Source organism: Macaca thibetana, chromosome 9 (genome assembly GCF_024542745.1).
Source record: "Macaca thibetana thibetana isolate TM-01 chromosome 9, ASM2454274v1, whole genome shotgun sequence".
NCBI lineage: Eukaryota > Metazoa > Chordata > Mammalia > Primates > Cercopithecidae > Macaca > Macaca thibetana.
Genome location: NC_065586.1, coordinates 122,064,308 through 122,091,493, shown reverse-complemented (window position 1 = coordinate 122,091,493; position 27,186 = coordinate 122,064,308). Strand labels below are relative to the sequence as shown.

Sequence of the window (27,186 nt, the reverse complement as noted above, 5' to 3'; positions counted from 1 at the left end):
TTTCACTAATCAATCCCACTTAGTGTATAATCAAATTTTTTTTTTCTAGATGACTACCTAGTAATCCTTAATACCATTTATTTTGTCCTTGATTGGCCTATGTTTTATTAGATTTGTCTGGTTTCTTGTTCTCTACCTTCAACCAGCTCAAGGTCTTATATGATCATCTTCTTGCTACTATTAGATCTTGGAAACATGACTTTAATCTCCCCTCTACAAATGTGAAATAGTAGTACTTGCCTTTTGGGACTTTGTGATAGTTACCTGAAAATATTAGGAACTTTCCTTTAAACATTGCCTTACCTTGCTCACTGGTTCCAAGTTGTAGTGTATTTTATATTTTTTAAATAGTCTACATGTTCTCTTCTGTTTTCCTCCTTGGCCCAAAGATTGAACTTATTTGTTTTTAAAATATTTAAAAATACAGAAAAGTAAAAAACTAAAATTTACTCACATATATTCTACATAGAAATAACCATTGTTTCACATCTTTCTAGATGTATATGCCTATTTAAATTTCAGAAATATGCATACTCTATCACTTTTTTAAAAAAGTAAAACATTAAAGTCACTACATTAGCCTCCCTCCAGATACAATCACTGTTGTAAGTTTGCTGATTTAATAGAATATTTTGAATATTTTTGTGTAAATATGTATCCATGAGTATAGTGTTTTGTGTTTTAAACTTTACATAATGGTATCAAACTGTCCTTACCTTCATGCAATTTGCACTCATCTATGTTGTACTTTTTTTGCTTCTAGAAGTTCTCTTTGGTTCTAATTCAACTATGCTAGCTTGTCTTGCATTTCTTGAAACATAGTAAGAAAACTTTTTCCAGTAATCCCAAAATATGAAGTCTTTGGATGTTACTGCTGAAGTTTCTATCACTTCTGACTCCTGGTGCCTTGTTTCCTTGTATGCCTTTTTTCCCATGAGTTCATTTTTTAAATTATAGTTCTTCCATAAAGGGTTATTTTGCCTCTGCCAGGTGCCTGGGGGCAGTGCCAGTTTGAGACCTCTTCAAATGGCTTGGAGCTTACTGAACTACTCAGGTGATGTGATTTCAGCTTCAAGTCCTCAAGGAAAATTTGTGGGACAGGTTTATTTTCCTCTCTTGGTCTGTCAAGCACCAGAAGAATGCTCCTTATAGTAAGCTGGGGATAGATTATAGTATGCATTTACTTCTAGAAGATTCTTAACCTGAGGTCTCGTCTGTAGAGCCCAACTTGAATGGAGAGGAGTCGGGAAGAGAATTCTCTCTCATTAAACTTGGACATTTGGTTTCTGCCCACATCTTGACCTCGGTTGGATTTCTGTATTCCTCACTGTGAAAGAGTATCAAAACCCACATTTAGGTTTCCCTAACTTGCCAGATGCCTCCATCTTCAGTTACTATTCCAAGCTGCTGCTTTCACTTAAACATTTACTGCCTTGTAACTCTTGGTTATCAGAGAAGGGGTACAGCACAACAACAGAGCCTGCCATGTTACTGGAAATGGAAGGCCTGCCTGTCAACTTTGGCAAATTCCATGATACCTACATTAGGGTTTGCAACATTTATATTTTGATCTATAGCCATAATTCCCACAACTGTTTTTAGCTAGAGGTAGACTGAATTTGCACAGTGAAACATGTTGATGCCGCCCCAGCCCTGCATGAGCTCACCAGGGATCTCTGGGGCATCTCTGGCATTTTCCTGTGATGAATTCCAGTCTTCCTGCAGAGATTTCTCTGGATAAGCAGGGCATGTTTACTCTCGTTTACCATGTGAAGTTGATAACAGCTGAGACTTCTTCATGATGCTGGTCAAGGCAAAGTGGTTATATTTGGATTTAAAATTGTTTTGAAACTTCTAAAAAATTTGAAATATGTGGCTATTACCAGAACATGAGCAGAAAATAGAAGAATGGAACAGCCCTATTTAATAGCATACCTGGATTTTTCTTCAATATCTGGAAGAAGTTAAGAGGGCATAAGAATGAGGTTTGAATTCTTCATTTCCTTGTTTAAAATGAAAATAGATTTAAAGAAATGTTTATCATGTGTGAGTGATCTGCCTAGAGTCATTTCTCAGCTCCCTTCAGATGATGCTTGGTGATCACACTGAACTTCTCTGGGACAGGTTCAGGTTTAGGTTTTACAAAGGCAGAATGAAAAGCAATACCTAAAAGAGCATGGCAATTTCACCCCTTCCTCCAAGGTCAAAATGTACAGCTGGTGCTTCTTGCATCATAGGTTCCACACCTCCATGCCTAATGTCTAAGACGTGAAGGCACATCTTCTTGGACTAACCCCACTGTTCCATGGTCATTCTGTCCCAGTTAAGCCCTGGCAGGAAGCCAGCATCTTACCTAGGCAACATCTTTGCTTGCAACCTGTCTCATGCTTCCATCCAAACCATGTCCTGGCCATGGCTAGAGGAAGCAGATGGTGCCTGCACTGATCCCCAGGTTGGAGGTCAGACCCTTCAATCAGCATCTCAGCCATTTGGGTTTTCTTCACTATGGTGACCATATATCTTCTAACGTAGGAGACGTGCCTGAGTGTGATTAATAATTAAACAGGACGATAAACAAATTGTGAATGTCCCAGGCAAACTAGAATGAACGGCTAACCTAATTACCTCCTATGTTTCCATGATAAATTCAAATATATTGTGATACATACCTCACTTTTTCCTTCAGCATTGCAATAAAAACCTGACGTTATCTTTATTGTCAAGACAGCTTAGTCATACTTACCAGCAAAACTAGTATTGCTTAATTATTTCAATTTGACGAGTGCATACATCCATTTTTACATGACACACTAATGTCTTGCTCATGGTTTTCTGTTAGCTATAGGAAAGGGAGCTTGATTTGTTACCTTAATTATCCAAAGTTTGTTAGTAGGGTTACAGTGCTTTTTGGTGGTAAATTCACTCCATTAATAACTGTAATCCAGCAGCAGCTAACATGCATGGGTTACTGCATGCCAGGCCCTGTGCTAGGAGCCTCAATATCTCATTTAACCTTCACATCCACCTGGGAGGAAGGGACTATGACCATCCCCTCTCTACCAGTGAGGACGCTGTGTGTGTATGTGGAGCTAGTTGAATATATAAACAAACCATGCTGTTGGGCACATTATACAGCCTTTATTCCTAGCTGGGGGATTTTTTCTATTTGATGTTTCCTTTAATGAAAACTAATGTAGAAATGTCACTTCTAAGTCTGTCCCTTGTTCAGGGACTTTTTCCTAGCCCAGTGTGTCCATTGTTCCAACTCAGCTTATCTTCCACACACCTGTGGTCTACAGACTTCTGTGGTAGCTTCCTTTGCTTTACAAAGATACGTTAAATGGTGATTATATTGTTGCATTCTTTCAGCTGAGCCCCAACTGCTGAATGTCATTTCATGTGATTGGCACTGTGAGAGAAATTCAACTCAAGTGTTTGAAATCATTGTTGAGTGTTGCTAGATATAAGGCATACTGGGTCCTATGATGGTGAATTGGAGCATTTCATTATTAGGGGTGTTCTGTCTCCTGGAGGTTCTAGCACCGTTTCTGACAGACGTTCTATGCATTCATGAAGATGAATTTCCAGGCTTCAAGGACAAGACATGGCACCCACATTCACCTGGGGCCCAGAGCAGAGATGTGTCCAACACTGACTTCTGGACACAGTTCCAATGAACCCCTCTCTCATGTGTATCCACAGGAGGGGCCCCACAAAAAAAGCGGCATGTGTTCTTACACTTTTTGAGACAGTCTTGCTCTATCACCCAGGCTGGAGTGCAGTGGCACGATCTCAGCTTACTGCAACCTCCGCCTCCTGGGTTCAAGTGATTCTCCTGCCTCAGCCTCCCAAGTAGCTGGGATTACAGGCACGTGCCACCATGCCAGGCTAATTTTTTGGTATTTTTAGTGGAGATGCGGTTTCACCATGTTGGCCAGCCTGGTCTCAAACTCCTGACCTCAGGTGATCCGCCCACCTCGGCCTCCCAAAGTGCTGGAATTACAGGCATGAGCCACCTCGCCCTGCCGTTTTTCTATTAAACATTTTTAGATTGTGGCATGAAGGAATGCTGATATTAATAACTATTAAGTGTGTGCTGGGAACTGTCTATGCATTATTTTCTTTAATCCTCATAACAATGCTGAGATAGGTCTTTTTCCCCACATTTTCCAGAGAAAGAGGTCAAGTGACTTGCACAAGTCCCAAAGCATCATTTTTGGCTAAAACCCAGTGTGGAATAACCCCACCTTCCCTGGCCAACTCCCTCAACTGGCTTCTGGTCAACACAGCCCTGCCCCTTAGTGTGTTTACAAAACTTGACTTGTCCCTCACACCACTGCATCAATTCTTTGAGCTTATGAGAAAGTATTTAGTGGAGGAACTTCGGTGCATTTCACGGAGCCATCTGGAGCAACATGTGGAACAGCGCCTACACGTGGCCGACTGAGCACGACCATCCTCACCATCTAATCCACCCACAGATGAATGAGTCCTGCTACGTGATGTTGGCAAAACTGAAGAAATGTGATGTTGAAAAGATTTTCACCAACTTCTCATTTTAGGGTGAATAGAAAGCACAGGAAAGTGTGTGTTCTCAGGGTGACATTGGCAGAGAAACCCCAACATCAACTCTACCCCAGGGCCCAGGGCCAGCCCAGAAGCCCCACAGTCGAGTGTTTATAACTGTGATCCATGGATAAGTCTTAAATGTTAGAGAAAATTTTGGCAAGAAGGTTAACAGAGCTCAGCCTCCACCCACCTTGCACGGTGAGAGGATGATATTCAGGAATCAGGGCCTGTGCCGAGTGGCAGGCCCTGCTTCTCAGGGGCTTCTGCTGGCTCCTGGAAAGTTAACGCTATGTTTGTTGCAGGGGACCTGTAAGCCAAACCCCCCTCAGAAGCCTCTGCCTGCAGATCCTCTGGCCAGAACAACTCGGCTCACCCATGCCTTGGCCAGGACCCCAGGACAGCGGGAGACCGGGCTCCGCCTGGCACCCCTCAGGTTTGTGTGACACGCTATGTCTCTCTCTCAAACTCTTGTAGGACCGACCACGGCTAATCCAAGCCAGGACAGGGGTGCAGTTGTCTAGGCCATGCTTCCTGCTCCCCCTACAACTGGGAATACCATAAAATAGACATGACAATTACCGGGAAGGAAGCAGTCCACGAGCTTATAATCACATGCATCACCACACAGTGCCTATCAACAGCCACAGTGGACCTAAGAGAGCAAATCAAGATGCCATAAAACTACAGTACCTGAGAAAGCCAGGCCTGTAAGACACAAAGAAAAAAAAGAGCTACCAAGTAGCATGACAGTATGAATACTGGACACCTGTGTTAGTCTGTTCTCACATTGCTATAAATACCTAAGACTGGGTAATTCATAAAAGTTTCAATTGGCTCACAGTTCCATAGGTTGTACACGAAGCATGGCAGCATATGCTTCTGGGGAGGCCTCAGCAAACTTACAATCATGGCAGAAGGGGAAGCCAGCACTTCACATGGCTGGAGCAGGAGAAAGAGAAAAGGGGGAGGTGCTAAACCATTCAGGAAGGATCTGCCTCCATGATCTAGTCACCTCCCACCATGCCCCACCTTCAACTTTGGGGATTACAATTTGCCATGAGACTGAGGCAGGAACACAGATTCAAACCATCTCAACGCCCACCTCCACAACTCTCAGCAGACTCTGCCCAGTTCCTGAGGCCCTGAGACATTAGTTGGGTTGGAGGTACACAGCAGGAGCAAGGGACATGTGGGGAGTAAGGCAAAGCAGCTGCCCAGCAGCAGGACGCTGGGAAAACAGGGACAATGGGCAAAAGCAATCACCTTTCACAACTTCTGCTTGGTCCACTAGAAAGGCAGAGACCTCAATCCCAACCTCTGCTGGGAAGCTAACCTCATGGTGTGGGGGAGCCAGCTCACCCTGGTTGGTGAGAGCTAACAAATTTCCAGGAATTTAAACCTAGCCAATAGTAAGGATTCAGTTATACAAATTTATAAGTTATATTAGAAACAAAGGTAATAGGTGCTCAAAACTCACTTCATGTTTTAATATCCATTTTGCTGTAATTATCTGTGCTCTTGAGATTGCACTTGACCATTATTTCTGTAAGGCAGAAAACCTAGGTCATGGTAGCTGCCTGCATCTCTTCCATGTTTAGTGACATCAGGTGGTAGCTTGAAATCAGCCACAGGGGGAGTATTTACACCATGGAAATCGGCAAACACTGCAAATCAGGCTTTCCTGCCCCCAACCCCATGGGCTGTTAAACATTTACCAGCACACAGCTGAGTTAAACCCAAGCCAAAGCACTCTTCTGACACACATGCCCTCTTGGCAGGAAGCCTGCTTTATGAGCTCAAAAGAACCAAAGGTACTGTGTTGGCCAGGCCCTGGGTTCAGTATCTCTGAAGGAGAAGACACACTGGAGTGATTTCATTGCAGCTCTTGGGAAGAATGTTTGGCCTGTGAAAGAAAGAGCTGCCTAATAAATCTCAGAGATAAAGGCAGTCAAAGGGTCAGGACAATTGCTTAATTCCCGACTGCATAAATAGAGAAAAACTGCGCAGCATCCTAATTATTTCATTGTGGTTTGCATGTTGAAGTTATTGTTCTTGTTCTATTTGAGGAAGAAACACTACATGAACACAATGAGGGGAAGCCCTTTTTCGGAAATGCCCTCAAGCCGTGGCCGATCTTACGTCAGTTGCTGATTTTGGTCCTGTCCCACACATTTCATTTTTGAGGGATACTGGGTACCCACCTTTGCTCCCTGTTCTCTGGAGCTGTGCTGCAGGATACAGGGACTGCTAGGCATGTTGTGCCTGGTAAAAGTCTTACTGTATTTTGAAGACTTAGTACCCTAAAATGTCAACTATCATTTTTTTTCTATTGATGACCTGTTGAAATAGTCCTCTAGGTGTACTGAGTTAAATGTATTACTGAAGTTAATTTCACCTCTCTCTTTACTTTTTTCATGTAGCTACTAGAAAATTTCTTGTGTAGCTCACATTTTTTCTGTGGGACAGTGCTGTTCTAGAGCCGACTTGTGGGTGGGAAGTGCAGCTTTGGAGAGAGGTCTCCCGCCACCGTTATGAGGGGCAGTGCTATCTGACACAGAAAACCCTTCAGCCTGTCAGAATACATCTCCAACCCCAGACCTCTCTTATCCTCAGAATCACTTCTCAAGGGCTCTTATCATTTCTTTTCCTCCTCTCTTCATTCAGACCTGCTCCACAATATCCACACCAAGTGCCCAGATCCACCCACACCGCCTACATTAAGTGAGAAGCTGACACCTTTTTTCAACAGTGAAGACAGAAGTTTGCACTATCTTTCAGCTCCAGTTGGAGTTTTTTTGTACCAACTTTTAGGATTTTTTTTAATGTTTAAAACATCATTACTATAAGAACTTTGAGCTACTGCCGTCAGTGCTGTGCTGTGCTATGGTGCTCTGTCTACTTGCTCAGGTACTTGTAAATTATTAATTTATGCAGAATGTTGATTACAGTGCAGTGCGCTGTGGTAGGCATTTTTACCATCACTGAGTTTTCCATGGCAGAAGGCTTGTTGTGCTTTTAGTATTTTAGTGAACTTGAAATATCCTGCTTGATGGGATTCTGGACAAGATGTGTTTGCTTTCTGATCAAGGCCTTATTGGAAAGCAGTCCCCCACCTACCCCCAGCTGTGCTTATGGTACCAGATGCAGCTCAAGAGACCCCAAGTGGAACTTCAGTTGATTTTCTAGATTCCCTATCTCAGGCCAGAGCCAAGGGGCTTCAGGTCCAGGCTGTGTCTGGTTTCAGGGAGGCCCTGTGCCCCTTGACAACTGGCAGGCAAGCTCCCAGGGACAGCTCTGGGACAGCAGGTAGAAATCTGGCTTCTGGCCAGGAAGTTTTGGAGAGAACCTGGGTTGCAGACAGGAATTTTAAGGTGTAGCCACACGAGGATAGAGACTGGAACACTAGACAGGCTGGAACTTGACCCTGAGTTGACCAGCCGTGAGCATGTTTGGCTCAAGGTTGTGCTTGATAGAAATGCCAAGCACTTCTTTTTCTGGCTGTCCTTTCTAGAGCACTGCCACCAGTAGGTTATTTAGACTGGGAAAGGTGGTGTTTCTACAAGAAACCTACTGCCCAGGCACTGCAAACCACCACCTCCCTGTACTGCTTGGAGCCGAGCAAATCACCACAAACTGTAACACAACGATCATATATTCAGACAGATGAGGCTTTCTATGGGACCACAACTATTTTCAGATGTGAACCATTAACCAGATCTAGTCAATCAAGTCTGTCAATTTAAAAATCTCCTTTTACTGCAAAGTTCAACTTATTGAAAATTAGGCAGACTCTTTATGCTTGCAAAAACTGCAACCAAATGGAATGTGATATTCATGGGTATAGCTCACGTCTGCTATCATTCGTAGATATTGGACAAAGAGCCTTCTCTATGGGGCATCCTCTTTTTCCAACTTGGCTGCAGGAATCTTTAAAAGATGCTTTTAACAAACACTTGTAACCTACCTGTTGAGCATCACAGAACGTGATAAAGAAATGAACCTGCTTATCAACTTCCTAAATATGTGTGAGATGCTGGCTTGGGCAGCATCCCCTTGAACTTTTCACTCTTCAAATGCCTGACTAGGGAGCCATGTTTCACAAGGTCTTTAAGATGACTAATGGCATGAGAAATACAAAAATACTCAGATAAAGTAAAATGTCATGATGCCTCTCACTTCTGGAGTGAGAAGTGTCTTCTGGAGGGGTCATGTGTGACTGGTTTTCACATTAGAAGACAATTGACAACAGTTATGTAATTCACTCTGAGTGTATTATGAGAAGGGCTTCTTTTGGGGGTCAACAGTTTTCCTATGCCTTGAAACAAAGAAAAATATGTACCAAGAATCTTGGTTTGCCTTCCAGAAAACAAAACTGCGTCTCACTTTCCCGGTGTTCCCCACTGTATCTAGGCAACATAGTATTCATGACTATGGGATAAACTAAGTAAACATGTGACACAAACACACACAAAAGGGAACCTAGCTCTAATACATTCCAACTCTTATAGCATGCATCTGTTTATTCTATAGTTAAGTTCTTAAAAATGTAAAGCCATGCTGGAAAATAATACTGCTGAGATACATAATTACTGTAACTGATATTACACTTGGTAATTGTACTAAGGCCAAACATATATATATATATATATACTATTAAAAAGGTTTACAGAATTTTATGGTGCATTATGGGGGCATTGTCTTTTTAGATGCCCAAATCCTTAGATCTGGCATGTTAGCCCTTCCTCCTATTATAAGAGGATATGAATTGAGTTTTTCTTTTGTTGTTTGTTCTTAGCTGTAATTCCTATGCTTCTATTTCAGAGAGCCAGGAAGAGTTTGCTATTAAAGGAGGTTAAAACTGTGATCTTATGCCATGTCATCAATGGCCACTTAGGGGCCGTGGCTGATGACACATTCGCATCTCTACAGTACTAATTTGTTTTTATAGAGCCATGCATTTTATTTCTGAATAAGAACATATTTAAAGTAATATTCCCTTACAATACAGACAGTATTAATCCTTCCAAGATGCAATATTTATCAAGTGAAGCATATTTAACAGCAAATTCGTAACTTAGGAAACGAACCAATAACCAGGGTGTTTTGTGGTGGGGGGAGGCAGGGAGTGGAGTACTCCTTTTTATATCTTCAAAACAACAACAAAAAATTAATACTTATATATTTCAATGGCAATCTAGTGTTTTTTTAAAGATTGTATGGGCATGAATAATAGAGGCGGTTTGAGTTTTGTAAGGCCATCACCTGGAAAGTCAATGCGACTAGACACAAAGTAGCCCAGAGGCCACTTTTCTTCCTACATCATCTTACAGTTGTAGGTTCTATGACCTCACTTCACAGGTTCCAGGCAATTCCACTGAAAGGTTTGTCTCCTGACACATGTAATCAGATGTGTAGCAACCGAGGGAAACGAAGCCTAACATCCTCCATTGTGGAAATACACACAGGAGGTTACACTTCCCAGGGTGGATTTTTCCAGCTTACACATGTGGGATGACGTCACAGAAACCACAAAAGCAGCAAATTAAACTGTAGGAGAGTAAATACTCCTGACGAGTCTCGGGGGGGACATTTTTATGCCTTCTTAACTTTATGAGAATTCTCAGGCTGAACTATAGGCCACTGTTCCCTGGCAAATCAATACATCAATGCATCCTCAAAAAAACACCCTGCTAACACTGTGTCAGAATGTTCTTAGGAGCCTATGGTCTCCACGGTGCTAAAAAGAGCCTGGTGCTGGGCCGACTGGCAGGGCTGAGCGTCCTCCTGCCCCTTTGCCACTGATGTTTACTAAGCACTCTGAGCCAATGAGACCCCCAGCAGCAGAAAGGGTACAAGGCAGTGACAGGGCAGCAGGGCCAGATCCTTCTCATGCACCCTGACCTCTTGCAGACTTTCCTCGTGAGGCGTACTCATTTCGAAACTGCTATATGCAGGGCTCCCCTACGTATCACTCAGGCTGAGAGATCCTTCCTCACTGCGCTCAAGATGGCCCCAGCCAGACACCAGTTACCCAGCTGAAAGTCATAAACCCTCCCAGAAGTCTCCCAACACTAGTGCTGATCAGAGGTGGGGCTCTCAGGCTAGGAGTTTCACACACTATGACCGGCTGCTGGGGGACACTGCAGGACCCCTTTTCCTCCTCCTCTCCCATGCTAGAAGCCAGCCCTAGGCAGCTGCAGTTACTCCCTGTGACTCAGCAGCAGGCTGATTCAACACAGCTGCCCACAGGAAGCCAGTGGCCAATACATCTGTTTACCTTTCCCTATCACCCAGACACAAGCCCCTTTCCCAGGTCAAACCCCAGGCCAATGCATCTCCAGTTTGTGACAGTCAAATTGCTATTTCCGTTGCCACTTTAGATCAGCCAAAGTGGTGACTGCTGCAGTGTGTGGCTGTCCCTACAAGGCCCACCCAAGGGATGCCCAAAGCCCAGCCTTCTCCAGGGCCACAGCCCAGAGCAACCCCACCAGCCTGAGTCCAGCAGAGGACCTCCCACCCAATGTCTTGTTCTAATCAGAAGGGGAAGTTAGCCATAGAAAATCAACTTATAATTACAAAATTCTCTTAACTCGCCTTAAAGTTCCTATTGACATCTATTGCTTTTAAACCTATTTCAAAACTCTGATACTAAAATGAATGGCACTCTAAGAAAGTTTGGGAGCCTCATGCTGAGAACCATTTCTGTGCAGTGAAGATGTTTCCAGAAGCTACTTAACCTACATGTGAATGTGCCATTTTCTTTCCTTGTGTAGAGAAAATCCCCTTCACTTTTTGGAACAGTAATGACAGCTTCTAGTACAGCCATTTACAGTTTCATATGAGAAAAATTGAAAAGAATAACTATAAAATTGTTAAAATATCCAACAATGGATAATGATGGCCAGAAGATTTAACACATAAAGTAATTCTCAATGTAAAGCTATTCAGCTCTTCCAGGTTGAATGCCCTGGAACCCATCCTGACCTTCCACATCATCTTCAAAAAGCAGTTTCTCTGTTCCCCGTGATTCTCCTATAAGGTAACTCTCTAGTCCTCCCTCCATTTAGCACATATTAAATCCTCCAAAGATTAAGTACCATATGATTATTTTAGTTTTACAAAAAAAGTTGAATGGCATTTTATTTTCATGGCCTATAAGCAGGTACATTAGTAGGGCAGTGATAGGAAAAACAAATTAGACCAAAAAAAAAAAAAAAAATCCTCTACAAATCCAAGGCAGGAAAAGTGGTGGCAGAGTGACTCATTCTCCTGTCCCTCCCATCAAGTCAAATCGGGAGGCTGTAGTGAATGCTTGTTCTTTGAATGTGTGGCAGTTGTTCCTGGAACTCTTTAAAACGTGGCTATAGGCTATTTAGCACAGTATAGATTAAAGATACAGTTACGTAAACCAGCACAGTCATTTTATAGTGCTTCATCCATTTATCATGCTTTGGTTTGCTAATTTTTTCACGTACCTTTTTATATCAGTCTGTTGCTTTTGTACACATCTCTCATATTGGGGTTTGACAGGTAAACACAACCTGCTATTTCAGTAGAAAAAATTGTTACAAATATTAAACCCAATAAATAGTATAAAGGTAAATCAACGTGTATCTCATTTGTTACTGAGAATGTTACAAAAATTGGGGGAAGGCCTTCATGTAGAAAAATGTATTCTCATTCATTTATAGATGCTTGAGAAAATTTTGGAACAGTACAAAAAGAAACTACGAAGAATGGTTGGCAGGGTGGGGGTGCGTAAGGCGTGTGTGCTACCAGCCACATGAACGTGTGAGACTGTGGCACAGGAAGGAAGATGCTCACACACAGCATGGGGGGTGAGGCTTGATATGGTTTTTGAACAATGTGAATGTATAACCTAACTTTTTAAAACTCATCTATTTACATAAGAAATCCAAAAAGCAAGCAAGCAGTGGTACAGACATTAATATCGGAGTTATTTGGTATGAAAAATTTAAGTGTATGAAAAATGTAAGTGTAAACAGGTGCCTATTTACAAGGTTAAGAAATGCAGCATCGCCGGGCGCGGTGGCTCAAAAGCCTGTAATCCCAGCACTTTGGGAGGCCGAGACGGGTGGATCAGAAAGTCAGGAGATTGAGACCATCCTGGCTAACACGGTGAAACCCCGTTTCTACTAAAAAATACAAAAAAAACTAGCCGGGCAAGGTGGCGGGTGCCTGTAGTCCCAGCTACTCGGGAGGCTGAGGCAGGAGAATGGTGTAAACCCGGGAAGCGGAGCTTGCATCTGGCCACTGCACTCCAGCCTGGGCAACAGAGCAAGACTCTGTCTCAAAAAAAAAAAGAAAAAAAAAAGAAAAGAAATGCAGCATCCAACTTAATAAAACTACAGAAAATACAAAGAAAAATACATATACAAAATGCTAATAAGAATAAAGGAATTTTTTTTTTTTTTTTTTTTAAAGACAGAGTCTCACTCTGTCACCCAGGCTGGAGTGCAATGGTGTGATATCAGCTCACTGCAACCTGTGCCTCCTGGGTTCAAGTGATTCTCCTGCCTCAGCTTCCTGAGTAGCTGGGATTACAGGCACGGGCCACCACGCCTGGCTAATTTTTGTATTTATAGTAGAGACAGGGTTTCACCATGTTGGCCAGGCTGGTCTCGAACTCTTAACCTCATGATCCGCCCACCTTGGCCTCCCAAAATGCTGGGATTACAGGTGTGAGCCACCACACCCAGCCAAAGGAGTCTTTATTCTTACCATTCTCCACCTATGATCACACAAGCTGGCAAAAATTAGTACATATAAAACTTCAACCATAATTGATATATATATAACAGGATACTCCAAATATACAGAATATATCATCTTTCCAAGTGCCTTAGAGGAAAAAAAATTCTCAAAAAATAATTCCATATGCTAGAAATGTAATGATTCATTAGTTTTCAAAGATGAATTGCAGATTAGAAAACAGCAAGTGAAAACATTTGTAATAGCACACATGATGGTAGGGATCCTCAAACTCTTGGAATTAGAAGAACTCACTTGTGATGCTTGTTCAAACCCATTAAAATCCATTGCTCATGCCCTTTCCTTGGAGATTCCAATTCAAAGAGCTGAGATGGGGCTATGAAATGTGTACTTAGCAAGTTCTCCCAGTTGTATTTTTCATCAAAAGTTTAGAAAACTTCTATGATAATGTAACTAAAGCACTGCTGGGGGGAAATTCATAGCCCTAAATCTATATATTAATTTGTAAAGGATGAAAAAGGGAATTTAATATCTACTATAAGTTATAAAAGGAACAATAAAATAAACCCAGGGGAAAAAATAGAAGAAATGAATTTGTAGACCTAAGGATAAGTTCATTAGAAAAAAGTAGAGCTAATAAAACTATGAGTTGCTCATTGGGAAAATTCAAACAGTGTATATAGACCACCTTCTAATCTCATTAAGCAAAAAGAAGAAAAAGAGCAAACATACATAGCATATGAGCATGAAGAATCCTGCAGTCCACCATAACCCAGGGAGATGATCTCAAGAATATAAGGATGGTTCGATATTGATCAGGAGGGTGGACAGTTTTGCCAAGCTTGATGTCAACCAGAAGGGACGCACACTTCTTCCATAGAGCAGGCTAGTGAATATAGTCTACAAGAGACCAAAAAATGAAACTAAGGTGAATGTCAACATTGACCACCAACCAAAGGGGAACCTGTGGAGAGTTGTAAATGTGCTCCAATTTTTAAAGAGGTTTTAAAAATCTAATCTGGCAAATCTAAAGGAATATGCATTTGTACAAAAGGTAAAACACTCATGAAATAGTTAAGGAATGGACTATATATGGTCCACAAATCCAATTCCTAAATTGAATATACTGTGAGCTCTTTGGAATAAAGCTGATTGCTAACGTCAATAAAACTTTGTGCTTTTTCTCTATGCCCCTCAGCACAAGCTTTGGAGCTTTAATTACCTTTTATTAGTCTTTCCCTACAGAAAAAAAAAAAAAATCCACTCCTCTACAGACCTTTGTAGCTGGTTTTCCCATGGGGCCAAGTTAACCAGTGTGTCTCTGGAGACATAAAATTCATGTGGTCTGTGTGCTCACTTTTTTGCTGATTTTGAAGTATGTTTGCTGAGTTGAAGCTCTACCACATTTGTGTCTTTAAGCTCCCAACCAGCAGACATGGTTGCGGTTAATTCCTACTTGTCTAGGAACTGCATAATCAGCATCAGAAAACCTTCTGCTCTGAAGACAAAATTTAATACACTACCCTTTGGCTACGTCGTCAACCCATGAGCAGGCTAAGTCTTTCATTGTCAGGGCCCGAGTATATGCAAACACATTAGACCTGTCTGTGGTCTAAGAAGGCTGACCCTCAAGCAGACACCTCTAACAGAACAGAACTGGAGTCTTGAAATATGTATTTTGAGCTTTGATGTGAGGCCAACAGCTGAAGAGAAAACGCCTGGGCTTTTCGAAGGAGCACCGCTCCAGGAGGGAGCAGTGGCCTGACAACCAGCCTGGAAGCCCTAAGTTGGGAGGGCAGGATTTAATTGAAAACACATGAGGGAAAGAATTCCAGCAAGGCCTAGCGTGGTCGGAGGACAGCTTGCGGGGCAGGAGCCGGGAGTCGGAGACCCATGTGTGTTTGTGTAGCTCCGGTGCATCAATATTTTGTTTCATGTCTAACTCCAAAAGGCACAAGGGCAAGAAAACATCCCCATTCTACAGACACCCAGTGATGGCAACACATATGCGCGTGCTTAGGTAAAAAGATGTATTTCAAAGTGGGATCAGTGAATCTTCAATAAATAAATAAATGTACAGCCCTCCAAGATGCAGAATTTCCCATCCCTAGTTTCACAGTCACGGTTCACTTTGTTTTACGTGCATTTCGCAGATGAGTGGTGCTCTCATCAGCAGACACAAGACTTCTTTGGCCTCTGCTTTTTTTTCCTTTCTTCTAATAAGGAGATTACACTCTGGATAAACAAAACAGACAGGAGAATGTAATGCAGGGTTTTGGTGGTTTGAGTCTAGAAGGACTACAAAATTAGCCTTGATAGGCAGAAAGAGCATCCCAACCTGTCTGTCAAAAACTCTGGCCATTTCTAGGACACCTTTGCCGAACTGAAACAGGAAACAACAAAAATTTTACATGCTTATAAATGTTCTTTCTCCCCCTCCGAGGAAAATCTTTACATAAAGATGGACTCATTTACCTCATTTTTTACACTTGCATCTGCCCCTTTGTCAAGAAGTAACTGAACTAACTCTTCATGATTATTTAACACAGCCACCTAGAAAACAAAACCCAGGGTGGTGTGCATGAGCATCTCCCTCCAGGGCACACACAGCAGGGAGCACGAGCCTGGCGCGTGCAGGGTCCCAGCAGCCCCCCTGCAACCCACAAAGGGCCACTGTGGCTTTGCGTGGCCTGCAGGCACAGCACTTCCTCTACAGCTGCAGTGGTAGCAACTCCAGGGAAAATGAAAACGGACCCTCCCTCTCTCCACACGAAAACCAGGACAGAAAGCAGTTTGTTCTTTGTTTCACCAGATCTGTTTTGATCCCACAGCGGTCTTGGGGACAAGGGCTCTTTACTCCTTCAATAGTCATAAAAAGGCAACGAAGTATTCTAGTGATAGCCTCATGCCCTTATGAACAAGCCGACAGGGAACACACACACAGTCAAACCCAAGGGCTGGTGCAGGGCTGAACTCACAAGAATTGTCTAATTACAGAAAAAGCTCTGACCTTAATTCCACGCAGAAAACTGCCTATTTTCGGGAGGAGGACCTACCATAAGGGGCGTCTTTCCATTTCTGTCCTTCACATTCACATTGGCTCCAGCATCAATTAGAAGAGAGGCCACCCTCTGATTTCCCGACACCGCAGAGACTCTCATGAGTGGGGTCCATCCTGAACCAGTGTCCACGACATCTACCTGTTGCGCCAGAGAAACAGCTGTGTTAAGCCCAATTTCTTTTTCTTTAACTGATTCAAACTTATAAAAGGAATATTTGCTTGCCCCAGTGCCCGGACTTAGATAGCAGTCTTTCTATATTTGGTTCACTGCACTGTTCTAATTTAAGTCACATTTCTGTGCTGCAAAGACATGTGTTAGAATCGCATTAGAGGGTGCTGAGAGGCCCCAGGGTCTCCCCGTCAGCTTCTTCACCTACATCCTTTAAAGTGGAAAAAAGGTGGGCTAGAAAAATTAACTGAACTACTTTCCCCTTGGCTCCTGGTGAGTTCTTATTTTCTTTTGCCTAACTTTCCTCACCTAGCATTCATTGTTCTTTCTTTTATGTATCGTTGTAAGCAGCTTTACATCCTTTCTGGAATGAGACCGTAATAATATATACACACACACTCTTATGCTTACCAATACTTATCAATTTTAGGCAGGAGACCTACAGGTAAAATACAGAACAACCAGATTCATTACACAAACTCTGTCTGAAAAGTCTAATGGCTTCTCCAAAACAGTGTGCCCAGTAATCAGATGGCTATTTCCTGATCATCTTCTCTACACTGAAATCTCTCAATTTAGTGTTTTAAAATAAATATTTCAGATTAAGAAAATGTAAATGTTGTCTCTTCCAATTCCAGTGAAGACCTCACCAATCCACGAAGAGTGGTGCTGAAGTAAAGACAGATACATGTGTGTGCTCAGATACACACGTGCACGTGTACATGCACACATGCGTACCATGTGCACACATGCATGTAAGCACACATGAGCACATGCACGCACACACACACAATCTGTTACAGAAAAATTACTCAAAGATGAAGCACAGCTTTAGTAAAACTTCAGAATGGAACAACAAACAAGGAATTTCCAGGAGATCTTGGGGGCACTTCAGGGTATTTCTACGTATAAGATTATCCACTGTAACACGATTTGGATTTGCAGCTCTTCTTCACGAAAAGAACTAACCTGTGGGCAACACACTCCGTTATATTTAAAGAATAATAAAATAAGCACCTCATATTACATGATGCTTTATACAAGCTTTCAACCCTCTTTACACACACTTTCTCTTTTGGTCCTAAAGGTTAATCAGAGGTAGGTATTTTTATTCTTGGTTTACAAACGATCAAACTAAATCTCAGAGAAGTGCCTTTCCTGAGATCACATGGATCATTAAATGCAGAAATGAATACATAAGTCACCAATAAGTCACTCTTAGTATATGATCATTACATTTGGGAAGAAGGTGGTGATTGGGTCCCAAGTCCTTCCTATGGGCTTCAGAAGCATCAGGTGAGCCATCTGCCAGAACATGGAGAGACTCATGTTGACATCATCCATCCGCCACCAGGCCAGTCATGTGGAAATCTATAGTGAACACATCCATGCTTACTGTTCTGTCCTCTGCAAAGTAGTTCCAGTGCTTCAAAGATGGAATTTCTCCCAAATAAGTATATTGATATCTGAAGCCCTGAGAGCCAACATTTCCAAAACTCCAGTATTTAAATGTTGATAGAGATTTGCCCTATTGTGAATGCTTCATTCATTCATTCATTCATTCGAGATGGAGTCTCACTCTGTCGCCCAGGCTAGAGTGCAGTGGCACGATCTTGGCTCACTGCAACCTCCACCTCCTGGGTTCAAGCAATTCTCCTGCCTCAGCCTGCCTAATAAGCTGGGATTACAGACGCCCACCACCACACATGGCTAATTTTTGCATTTTCAGTAGAGACAGCATTTCACCATGTTCACCAAGTTGGTCTCGAACTCCTGACCTCAAGTGATCCACCCGCCTTGGCCTCCCAAAGTGCTGGGATTACAGGCATAAGCCACTGCGCCCGGCCTGGATGCCTGACTTCTTACAGCAAAGTACAACCTTCTTTTTCAACCACAGACTTTCACTAGGTGCAAAACCTGCCCAGAATTCATCATAAACCAATCAAGGAGTGTGTGGCTGTCACTACCACACATGGCACGTGGGCCCAGCTCTACTATGGAAGCCCATAGGCTCAGCCTCCTGCCTCTGTGCCTGTCTCTAAAACATAAGGAAAATAAGAAATGTAATAAATTTTTAATGACTGAAATTTTTCCTATAAGTGGGCACTTTTCTTAATTCTCCAAAAGCAGCAGCAGGAACCAGGTAGATCCCATAACTGAAGTCTCACTTTCCCTCAATTACCCTTCAGAAACAAACTAGAACAAATCTACTGACATCTTCCAGGAGACATGACTTTTCTCAATTTGAGTTGATTTTCCAGGTCATCGACTTAATTTCTCAGCACTACACACCATCTGGCAGTCACAGATAGCACAGAACTTTGTCCATCATTCTTTAGTTCTATGCTTTGAAATTTTTAGCTGATTCCTTCAAAGTCTTGAACTAAAGTTTTCAAAGTTATCAGCAATTTCCATAATTGATCTAATTCTAATTACCCATCTTCAAATATCTATAGATGTCCAAACAACACTGCTTCTATTTGCTAAATCAAATTTGCAGTTTCTGATAACATGAAATCAAAAGTAGACCAACTTGCCTGTTTCCAGGTAAAGACACAACTGAAATGTTCTATTCTTGATAGGGTCAGTTTGCTCTTTGGAAATTTTTTGTAATGACTAATCTTTAAAACAAACCAAGAATAAAAATTACCTAATTTTAGAAGCAACAAGAAGCACAATGGCTATAAGAGCTCTTAATATCTTTGTATCACCACCATTTGAGATAATATCTGGTACATGCTTAGTAAAGCTTTAGTGACAGACCGAATGAAGAAAGAAATCAGCAAATGAACAAAAGAACAAAGTAGAAACATCAGGCCGGGTGCAGTGTCTCACACTTGTAATCCCAGCACTTTGAGAGGCCAAGGCAGGTGGATCACTTGAGGTCAGGAGTTCAAGACCAGCCTGGCCAACATCGTGAAACCCTATCTCTACTAAAAATACAAAAATTAGCTGGGGGTGGTGGCATGTGCCTGTAATCCCAGCTACTAAGGAAACTGAGGCAGGAGAATCACTCGAACCTGGGAGGCAGAGGTCTCAATGAACCGAGATCGCACTACTGCACTCCAGCGTGGGCGACAGAGTGAGACTCCATCTCAAAAGAAAAAGAAAAAGAAAAATAGAAAAAGAAGAAAAAGAAAAAGAAAGTAGAAGCATTACGTCCAGCTCTGGATTCAGACATGTTTCTTCTCCCTACACAAGACAAACCCCCACGACAATCGGAAAGCTCACTCTCATGTCCATTCTAAGGTTTCAGGGGCTTTCTTGCTAAGTCAGAAAACTTTCTCCAGCATTTTGTAGGTTGACTAATCAAAGGCCCTGCTTCTGCCAGACCCCGTGGAGCAGCATTTCAGATTCTTGACGATATGTGCATGGTTAACAAGGCAGGTCCCATACCTCACAGCCATCCTTTATCATCCACTCAATCACACTGCAGTGGCCTCCATCTGCAGCCCAGTGCAGAGCCGTACAGCCGCCCAGGTCTCTAGCCTGCCAAGAAGCGCCGTGTCTTCGGAGATATTTCACAACATCTAGGTGTCCCGCATAGCACGCCAGCATTAGACTGCAACATACGGAAGAAGCAGCATTTGACGATAAGCACAGTCACCGAACTCAGCTCCACTTTTTACCCTACCTGGCTTAAACCAAGAAATCCTAACTTGAGTGGAAAAGCCATGGGAATTGTTCATATAAAATGTACACATATCCATCAACTGATGTACAAAACGTGGTATATATCCATACAATGGAATATTAGAAATGAAGTGCTACAAACATGAAAGAACCTTGAAACACTGCGCTGAAAGATGCCAGACATGAAAGGCCACATATTGTCTGATTCCATTTATATGCAATGTCCAGAATAGGCAACCTACAAAACAGGAATAGCAGGTGAGTGGCCGCCTGAAGCTGAAGGGAAGGAGTAATGGGGAATGATTGCTAAAGAGTGCAGGGCTAATATTTCAGGGGGGCAGGGGATGAATGTTCTGGAAGTAGATAGCAGTGATGGTTCCACAACTTTGCAAATACATTTTTAAATGTTGATTTGTATGTTTTAAAAGGTGAACTTTATGGTATGTAAATTATATCTCAATAAAAAACAAATACTGACTGTAACTTAGGATAAAATATTAGATTTTAAAACATCTGAAGTCCATAATATTCAAAAAAGAGAAAAGGAAAAAATACTCATTTGACACTATTAGAGATAACTATCAAACCAATTTCCTACTCTAAAAGTTGGTATTTAAGAAAAAATTAAATATTTTCTTTTTTTTTTTTTAGGATAAAATGTAGTCTATGCCCAGTTGGTGGGGGGAAGAAGCTGTTTTTCACAGAAGACTGCCAACTAGTAAATATAAAAGAAACCATAGAGTTAGAAAAGCCCTTATTTGCAATTCCCTATTAAATAATTGATTCAGGCAATAAAATTATTGGCACTGACATTATTGGGTAAAAGTTAATGGGGAGGCCAGGCGCAGTGGTTCACCCCTGTAATCCTTTCTCTTTTGGAGGCTGATGTGGGTGGATTGCCTGAGCTCAGGAGCTTGAGACCAGCCTGAGCAACATAGCGAAACTTCATCTCTACTAAAAACACAAAAATTAGCCAGGCATGGTGGCAGCTGCCTGTAATCCCAGCTGCTCGGGAGGCTGAGGCAGGAGAATCGCTTGAACCCGGGGAGGCGGAGGTTGCAGTGAGCCGAGATCATGCCACTGCTCGCCAGCCTGGGAGAGAGAGCAAGACTGTCTCAAAAAAAAACAAAAAACAAACAAACAAACAAAAATTAATAGCGAATGAAATATTCACACGGCAATGAATTATTACCCCCAAAATTATTTTCTAAGTGCAATGGGAAAACTCTATCTTTACAAAGAAGAAAATTTGCTGTCATCACTAAAAAAATAATGAAACCTAGAATCACTACCTGTGAGACAACCTGCATCACATGCCTCCTGATGGATGTAACATGAAGTCACAACACTAGCTCTGAAGTATTCTTGCCAAAGTGTTAACCTGAGTCTAATTAAGCCTTTAATTTTTTTAATTCTTAAAAAATTTCACCTTGTTGCCCAGGTTGGTTTCAAACTCATGGCCTCAGGTGATCTTCCTGCCTCAGCCTCCCAAAGTGCTGGGATTACAGGCAGGAGCCACAGCACCCAACCTAATCAAGCCCTTAAGCCTGTCTTTAACTTTATTGCTAATAAAGGGATAGATGAACAAGTGAAATGCCTGCCCCACAACTGGGAGACAAGCAAATCCAGAATATAGGACATTCTAGAAGATAACCGGTCCGCTCTCCTCAAAGAGTCACTGCTATGAGAAAAAAAAAAGTTTTAAAGAGAGAGGACTGGTCTAGAATAAGAGACTATAGAGAGAAAGGCCAGATGAAATGTGGGAACCCTGAATGGATCATGGTCTTGCCCCACACCACCTCCCAAACCCCACACGCCACCTCCCAAACCCCCACACACCACCTCCCGAACCCCACACGCCACCTCCCGAACCCCACACACCACCTCCCAAATAAAGCTGTGGAAGCCCTTTGGGGAACAGGTTGGGAGACCTGCACGGGTGGTTGTGTATCAATGATATTAAGGAATTAGTTGAAGTGTCTTAGAAGTGATATGATTACTATGCAGGTTAATGACCGTGTTTTTCGGAAACATTTTCTGATGTATTGAGGGGTGAAGGATTATGCTATCTACTAATTTCAAAGTAGTTCAGCAAGAGTGGGAAAAAAAGGAGAGACAAATACAGCCAAATATCAACTGCCAAGCCTAGGTGGGAGGTATACAGGTGTTTGTTGTACTATTCTTTCACTTTTTCTAAATGTGTAAATGTTTCAAGATAGAGTTAGAAAATAAAACAGAAGATCTTCCCAATAGGGAAACGTGCAAAGCCTCTGAGTGGTAACTGGAATATCCAGCCCCCAAGGCAAGGCCCAGCTGAGCTGAGATGGGGCCAGACCTCTGCAGCCCCACGTCCTCACACAGTCCTTCATTTCCTGGAGACCCCCAGAAGACAGTCAGCGTGGTGCAGTACCTGCCTGCCGGGTTTAGGGTGCTCATACTCCTTTCCCAAGCACTCGAGGGTCTTTAGAATGACTTTTGCTAAGGGAAGAAAACTTCACTTTTTAAATTATATTCTCAAATAGAACCTTAATTATCTGCATGACTTTTCTTTTTCGAGACAGAGTCTCACTCTATCACCCAGGCTGGAGTACAATGGCACAATCTTGGCTCACTGCAACCTCTGCCTCCTGGGTTCTAGTGATTCTCCTGACTCAGCCTCTCAAGTAGCTGGGATTACAGGCGCGCACCACCGTGTCCGCCTAATTTTTTGTATTTTTAGTAGAGACAGGGTTTCACCAGCCTGGCCAGGCTGGTCTCAAACTCCTGACCTCGAGATCCGCCTGCCTCGGCCTCCCAAAATGCTGGAATTACAGGCGTGAGCCACCACGCCCGGCCTATCTGCATGATTTTAAAATAATGCTTCTTTTCTGATTATAAAGTAAGGCATGGTACCTAGAAAAAAAAATCCTATATTAGAGTCACCCATAACCTCACCTCACAGAGAACAAACTCTTAAGATTCTGTTGAATTTGCTCTAGAAGGTAAGGAGGATTGCTTAAAAACCAGCCCCGGAGGCTCTGGGTTGCCCAGCAATGAGCTCATTGAGACGAGGCGCTCTTCTTTCCCAGGGATAGGCACAGCCCTGAACTTACCACCTCCCGCTGGCAGAAAGCCACCAAGGCCCTCCAAGTGCCAAGCCGCTGGAGTCAGCCACCACCCCAACTGCCACCTGAACTCAAACTGCCTGGCACCCACGGGGTCTGTTATCTGCTGCTTTATAAGAATGCCCCTCTCTGGTTCACAGGGTAGGAGAAAGGAAGAGCAGCCAGGACATAGCATGCTCCTGAGCACAGCCCTGCAGGGCATCCCACTGTGCCCCAGGGCAAGCCCACCAGGAATGGAGGACCCGCTCCACTCGCCTGCTGCTGAGTTCCCTGCTCAGAGTCACACTCCCAGCTCTACACAAAATCCCATCCTTTCTCGCTTTGTATGATTTTCTCTTCTCACTGCCTTTTAAAAAGTATTATTTCAGTTTCTTATTATTTCATATACTTTCCCGTTTACATAAGCACTGAAAACAGTGTTCACATACTAAACATTCCATCATATGAACATATCGTAATTTCAATCAATCCACTATTGTCGGACATTTAAGTTGTTTCACATTTTTCACAATTTTGAATAAGGCAACAACAAACACCCTTACTAATCATATTTGCATTTCTGATTGTTTCCTAAAACGGGATCACTGTGTTCATGGATGTGGCTTACTTTGGAAGCACATTTCCGAATTGCTTTCCAGAAAGATTATACCAATTTACATTTCTATCAACTATATTTGAAAGTACAGGTTATTTCACTGCATCTTTACCAACATGATTATTTTTTAATAACCAATTTGATAAGTAGAAAACTTTTTATTACTAGTAATGCTAAACATTTTTATATGAATTGCTTATATTGATTCTGCTATAAATTGTCTTCTTGTGTAAACTGCTTTTTTCTACTGTGTGTGGAGGCTTTTTTGGAGTACATGTACGGGCGTGTGTGTGTTCTACACATTAAAGATGCCGGTAATTTGTCTATAATACATTTGTAAATATTTCCCTGGATTGTCCTTAACATTGTAATTAAGTTTTTAAAAATGTATAATACACTCTTAATCTTTTCCTTAATGATTCCTTTCAATGCACTTGTTCCTTTCACATTACAAGATAAAACAATTATGCATCTGTGTTTTCTGGTCATTTTTTATGGGTCTTTTACATTTAATTCTCAATTCATCTGGAATTTTGATACATGCTATAAGACCAGGATCTAACTTGACTTTTTCCTTCAAACATCCTGTTTTTCCAGTACATTCCTCATTGGTTTATGTTACTTCCATCATCATATACTAGGTTCTTATGTAGATAGGGATCTACTTGAGGATTTCTATTCCATTCTACTTTTTTTCTGATTTGTTCCAATATCATATTACTTTAATTACTATAACGTTATGAGGCATTTTAATAACTGTCAAGGCAAGTCCTTCCACATTCTTCCCTGACAAAGTTTTAGTAGATATTATGTATTTGTTCTTCTCGATAAATTACAATCATTTTGACAGGTTCCGAAGAATAATTCCATTTGAGGCTGCACTGAACCTCAATGCAGTATTTGAGAAGAATTAAAAATTGTATAATATTCAATCTTGCCATTCTGGCATATGATATGTATTTCTTAAATTTTTATATCTCTCAGTAAGGTTTTTAGGTTTATTTTTTCATTCAGATTTCCTACCTTTCTTGTTTTCATTCTATTTTATTTCCCCATTATATTTATTAACCAGTAACTGCAGGGATTTAAGAAAGTCTTTTCTTTGCCTTGTTTGTCCACTTTACTGAGCCTCCTTATTAAGTCCAAGTTTTTCAAGTTGATTCTGTTGGGTTCTACAGGAAATAAATCACACCTCTTATCTCAGTTCATATCTTCCTAAGTGGATCAGCCTTCAAAATACTGTCTAATCATGAAATAACAAAATATATCTGTATTTACCATATGCCAGGAACTGTTTTATGCATTTTTCATATTAGCTCATTAAATGCCTACAACCTATAAGCACTTCCATTATTCCAATTTTACAGACACGAAACTGAGATACGGAGAGGTTAGGTAGCCTGTCCAAGGCCACACCACATCCTCAGAGGGATGCAGATTTCACATCAAGCTCTCCACCACTCTCCTGGGCTTCACTACTAATTTTGAAAAGGAATTTGCCAATACTAAGAATGACACTGGCTGATTGAGATGATTTAAAAAATAAAAGAAACCTTTGTATGCTGCAATCAAAGGAATCCTTCATTTAACAGACACTTCCTGCCTCCCATGTGCCAGACACTGTTCAAAGGCTGAAGTATCCTTCACTTTAAAAAATAAGATACTTTTTTCAAGACCATCCTGGCTAACAGGGTGAAACCTCGTCTCTACTGAAAATACAAAAAATTAGCTGGGCGTGGTGGCGGGTGCTTGTAGTCCCAGCTACTTGGGAGGCTGAGGCAGGAGAATGGCATGAACCCGGGAGGCGGAGCTTGCAGTGGGCTGAGATTGCGCCACTGCACCCCCAGCCTGGGTGACACAGCGAGACTCTGTCTCAAAAAATAATAAAAATTTTAAAAATTTTAAAAATTACTTTTTAAACTTTTTAATATACATGCCAAGTTACACCCAATTTTTGTTTTGCGTCTACACAAATAACGGTTTTCACCTTTAATCTACTGCTGGGAAGTGTTATGTTAAAAAATTTCCTAATACCCTCCGGAATGGCCCTCCTAGGTGGGATGGAAGAGATCTATAAATATCTACATACAAACACACACACAAATAGCTTTTTTTCTCTCTATCAGATTTTAGCAATAAGGTTATCCTCTGGAGCATTCCAGTTTGCTCTCTGATCTGGAAAAGCCCAAGGTTATTATCAGTGCCTAGAAAATCTGAACAGGTTTACTAGGTAGAATAGTTGAGCCACGGAGCCTACATTGGAGGTAATTTTTAAATGAATTTTCTAGTTTCTTGCATGGACATTGGTTATTTCGAATTTTCTACTTCTTGGGTTGACATGGTGGTTTAAATTTTCTCAGAACAAAGTATCCATTTCAATGACATTATCTACTATTATAGACACAAACTTCTTTTCATGTTTACATTTTCTCTATAACCATCGTTATTGTCCTCTTTCAAACTTCTAATTATTTTTCTTCTTTCTTAGATTTACAAAAGATCGGTGTATCTTACTAGATAGTTGCCTCTTAAACAGAAAGCTCTTACATTTCTCAATAATCTTTCTACTTTTTAATCAATGTCTACTTTTAATTCTTTCATTTTTCCTACTCTCATTATACTTTTTTTCTTTTCCCTTTTCAGATTGCTATTATTCTTTTCAAACCTGGAGTTGACAGCTTAGTCTCAACCTATGAGTTATTTGGAAAAATACTTTTTAAATTTATAAGTGATATTTAAGATATTGTTATTTAAAATCTATTGCTGCATTGTGTTCAGAGAATGTAAATGTAGAAGATAGTCCTTCTGATTTGAGGAGTTAGTTGGGGTTTTCTTTACGGCCTCCCCCAGAAGGTCAGTGTTTGGCAGCTGTCCGTCGATGCAGTCTGCAGCGCCCAAGCCCCGGTTCCATGTGTGTCGTGACCGCAGCCCCTGAAGCCAGGGCCTGGCATTTTGCTCAGTGTTTCACCCATGCACCAAGCACAGCGCCTGGCAAGTAGTAATCAGTCAATAAACACGGGTTAGCTGGAATTAATTGATTAACTCTAATGACTAGATGAGCGAGTGTGTTTAGGTCTTTCAGGAACACTCATCTGCCCTGAGCTTTTCCTGTAGCGTTCTCAGCCCTCCAAGGGAACATGTGCCTCTCACCTCAGAAAGTGCTCCGGGCGTCTCTCTGGTGGTGATTTCTGTCTGCTTCTTTAGAAACAACGAAGATTTCTTAGCAAAGAGTGAGGCTGAAATGCAGCGGGGGACTGAGAGAGGCACGGGGTGCCGGGGGCAGGCGCTTGTACCCACGCGCCGCGCAGCTGGCCAGAGCTGC

The 27,186-nt window shown here is 41.9% G+C and overlaps 2 protein-coding genes across 9 annotated transcripts in view; one reads left to right on the top strand and one right to left on the bottom strand.

Moving 5' to 3' along the window:
• Positions 1-12,172, top strand: part of ADAM12 (ADAM metallopeptidase domain 12) — a 377,462-nt gene extending 365,290 nt beyond the window's left edge. Inside the window, exons 22-23 of the mRNA XM_050803714.1 lie at positions 4,872-5,002; positions 7,234-12,172. Of these exons, the coding sequence (XP_050659671.1) occupies positions 4,872-5,002; positions 7,234-7,294 (192 nt within the window). The 3' untranslated portion in view covers positions 7,295-12,172. The remainder of the gene's footprint in view (positions 1-4,871; positions 5,003-7,233) is intronic.
• Positions 12,173-13,925: 1,753 nt separating this feature from the next.
• The window catches only part of FANK1 (fibronectin type III and ankyrin repeat domains 1), a 121,686-nt gene continuing 108,425 nt past the window's right edge, over positions 13,926-27,186 (bottom strand). For 4 of the 8 annotated variants that reach the window (XM_050803765.1, XM_050803767.1, XM_050803768.1 and 1 more), the window contains 4 exons: positions 19,929-20,094; positions 16,359-16,502; positions 15,778-15,855; positions 15,319-15,685 (listed from right to left, as the gene is read on the bottom strand). In XM_050803765.1, the coding sequence (XP_050659722.1) occupies positions 15,422-15,685; positions 15,778-15,855; positions 16,359-16,502; positions 19,929-20,094 (652 nt within the window). In that variant the 3' untranslated portion in view covers positions 15,319-15,421. Of the gene's footprint in view, positions 14,203-15,318; positions 15,686-15,777; positions 15,856-16,358; positions 16,503-19,928; positions 20,095-27,186 lie in introns of those variants that run through there. The other 4 variants (XM_050803772.1, XM_050803766.1, XM_050803770.1 and 1 more) reach the window with 3 other exon arrangements.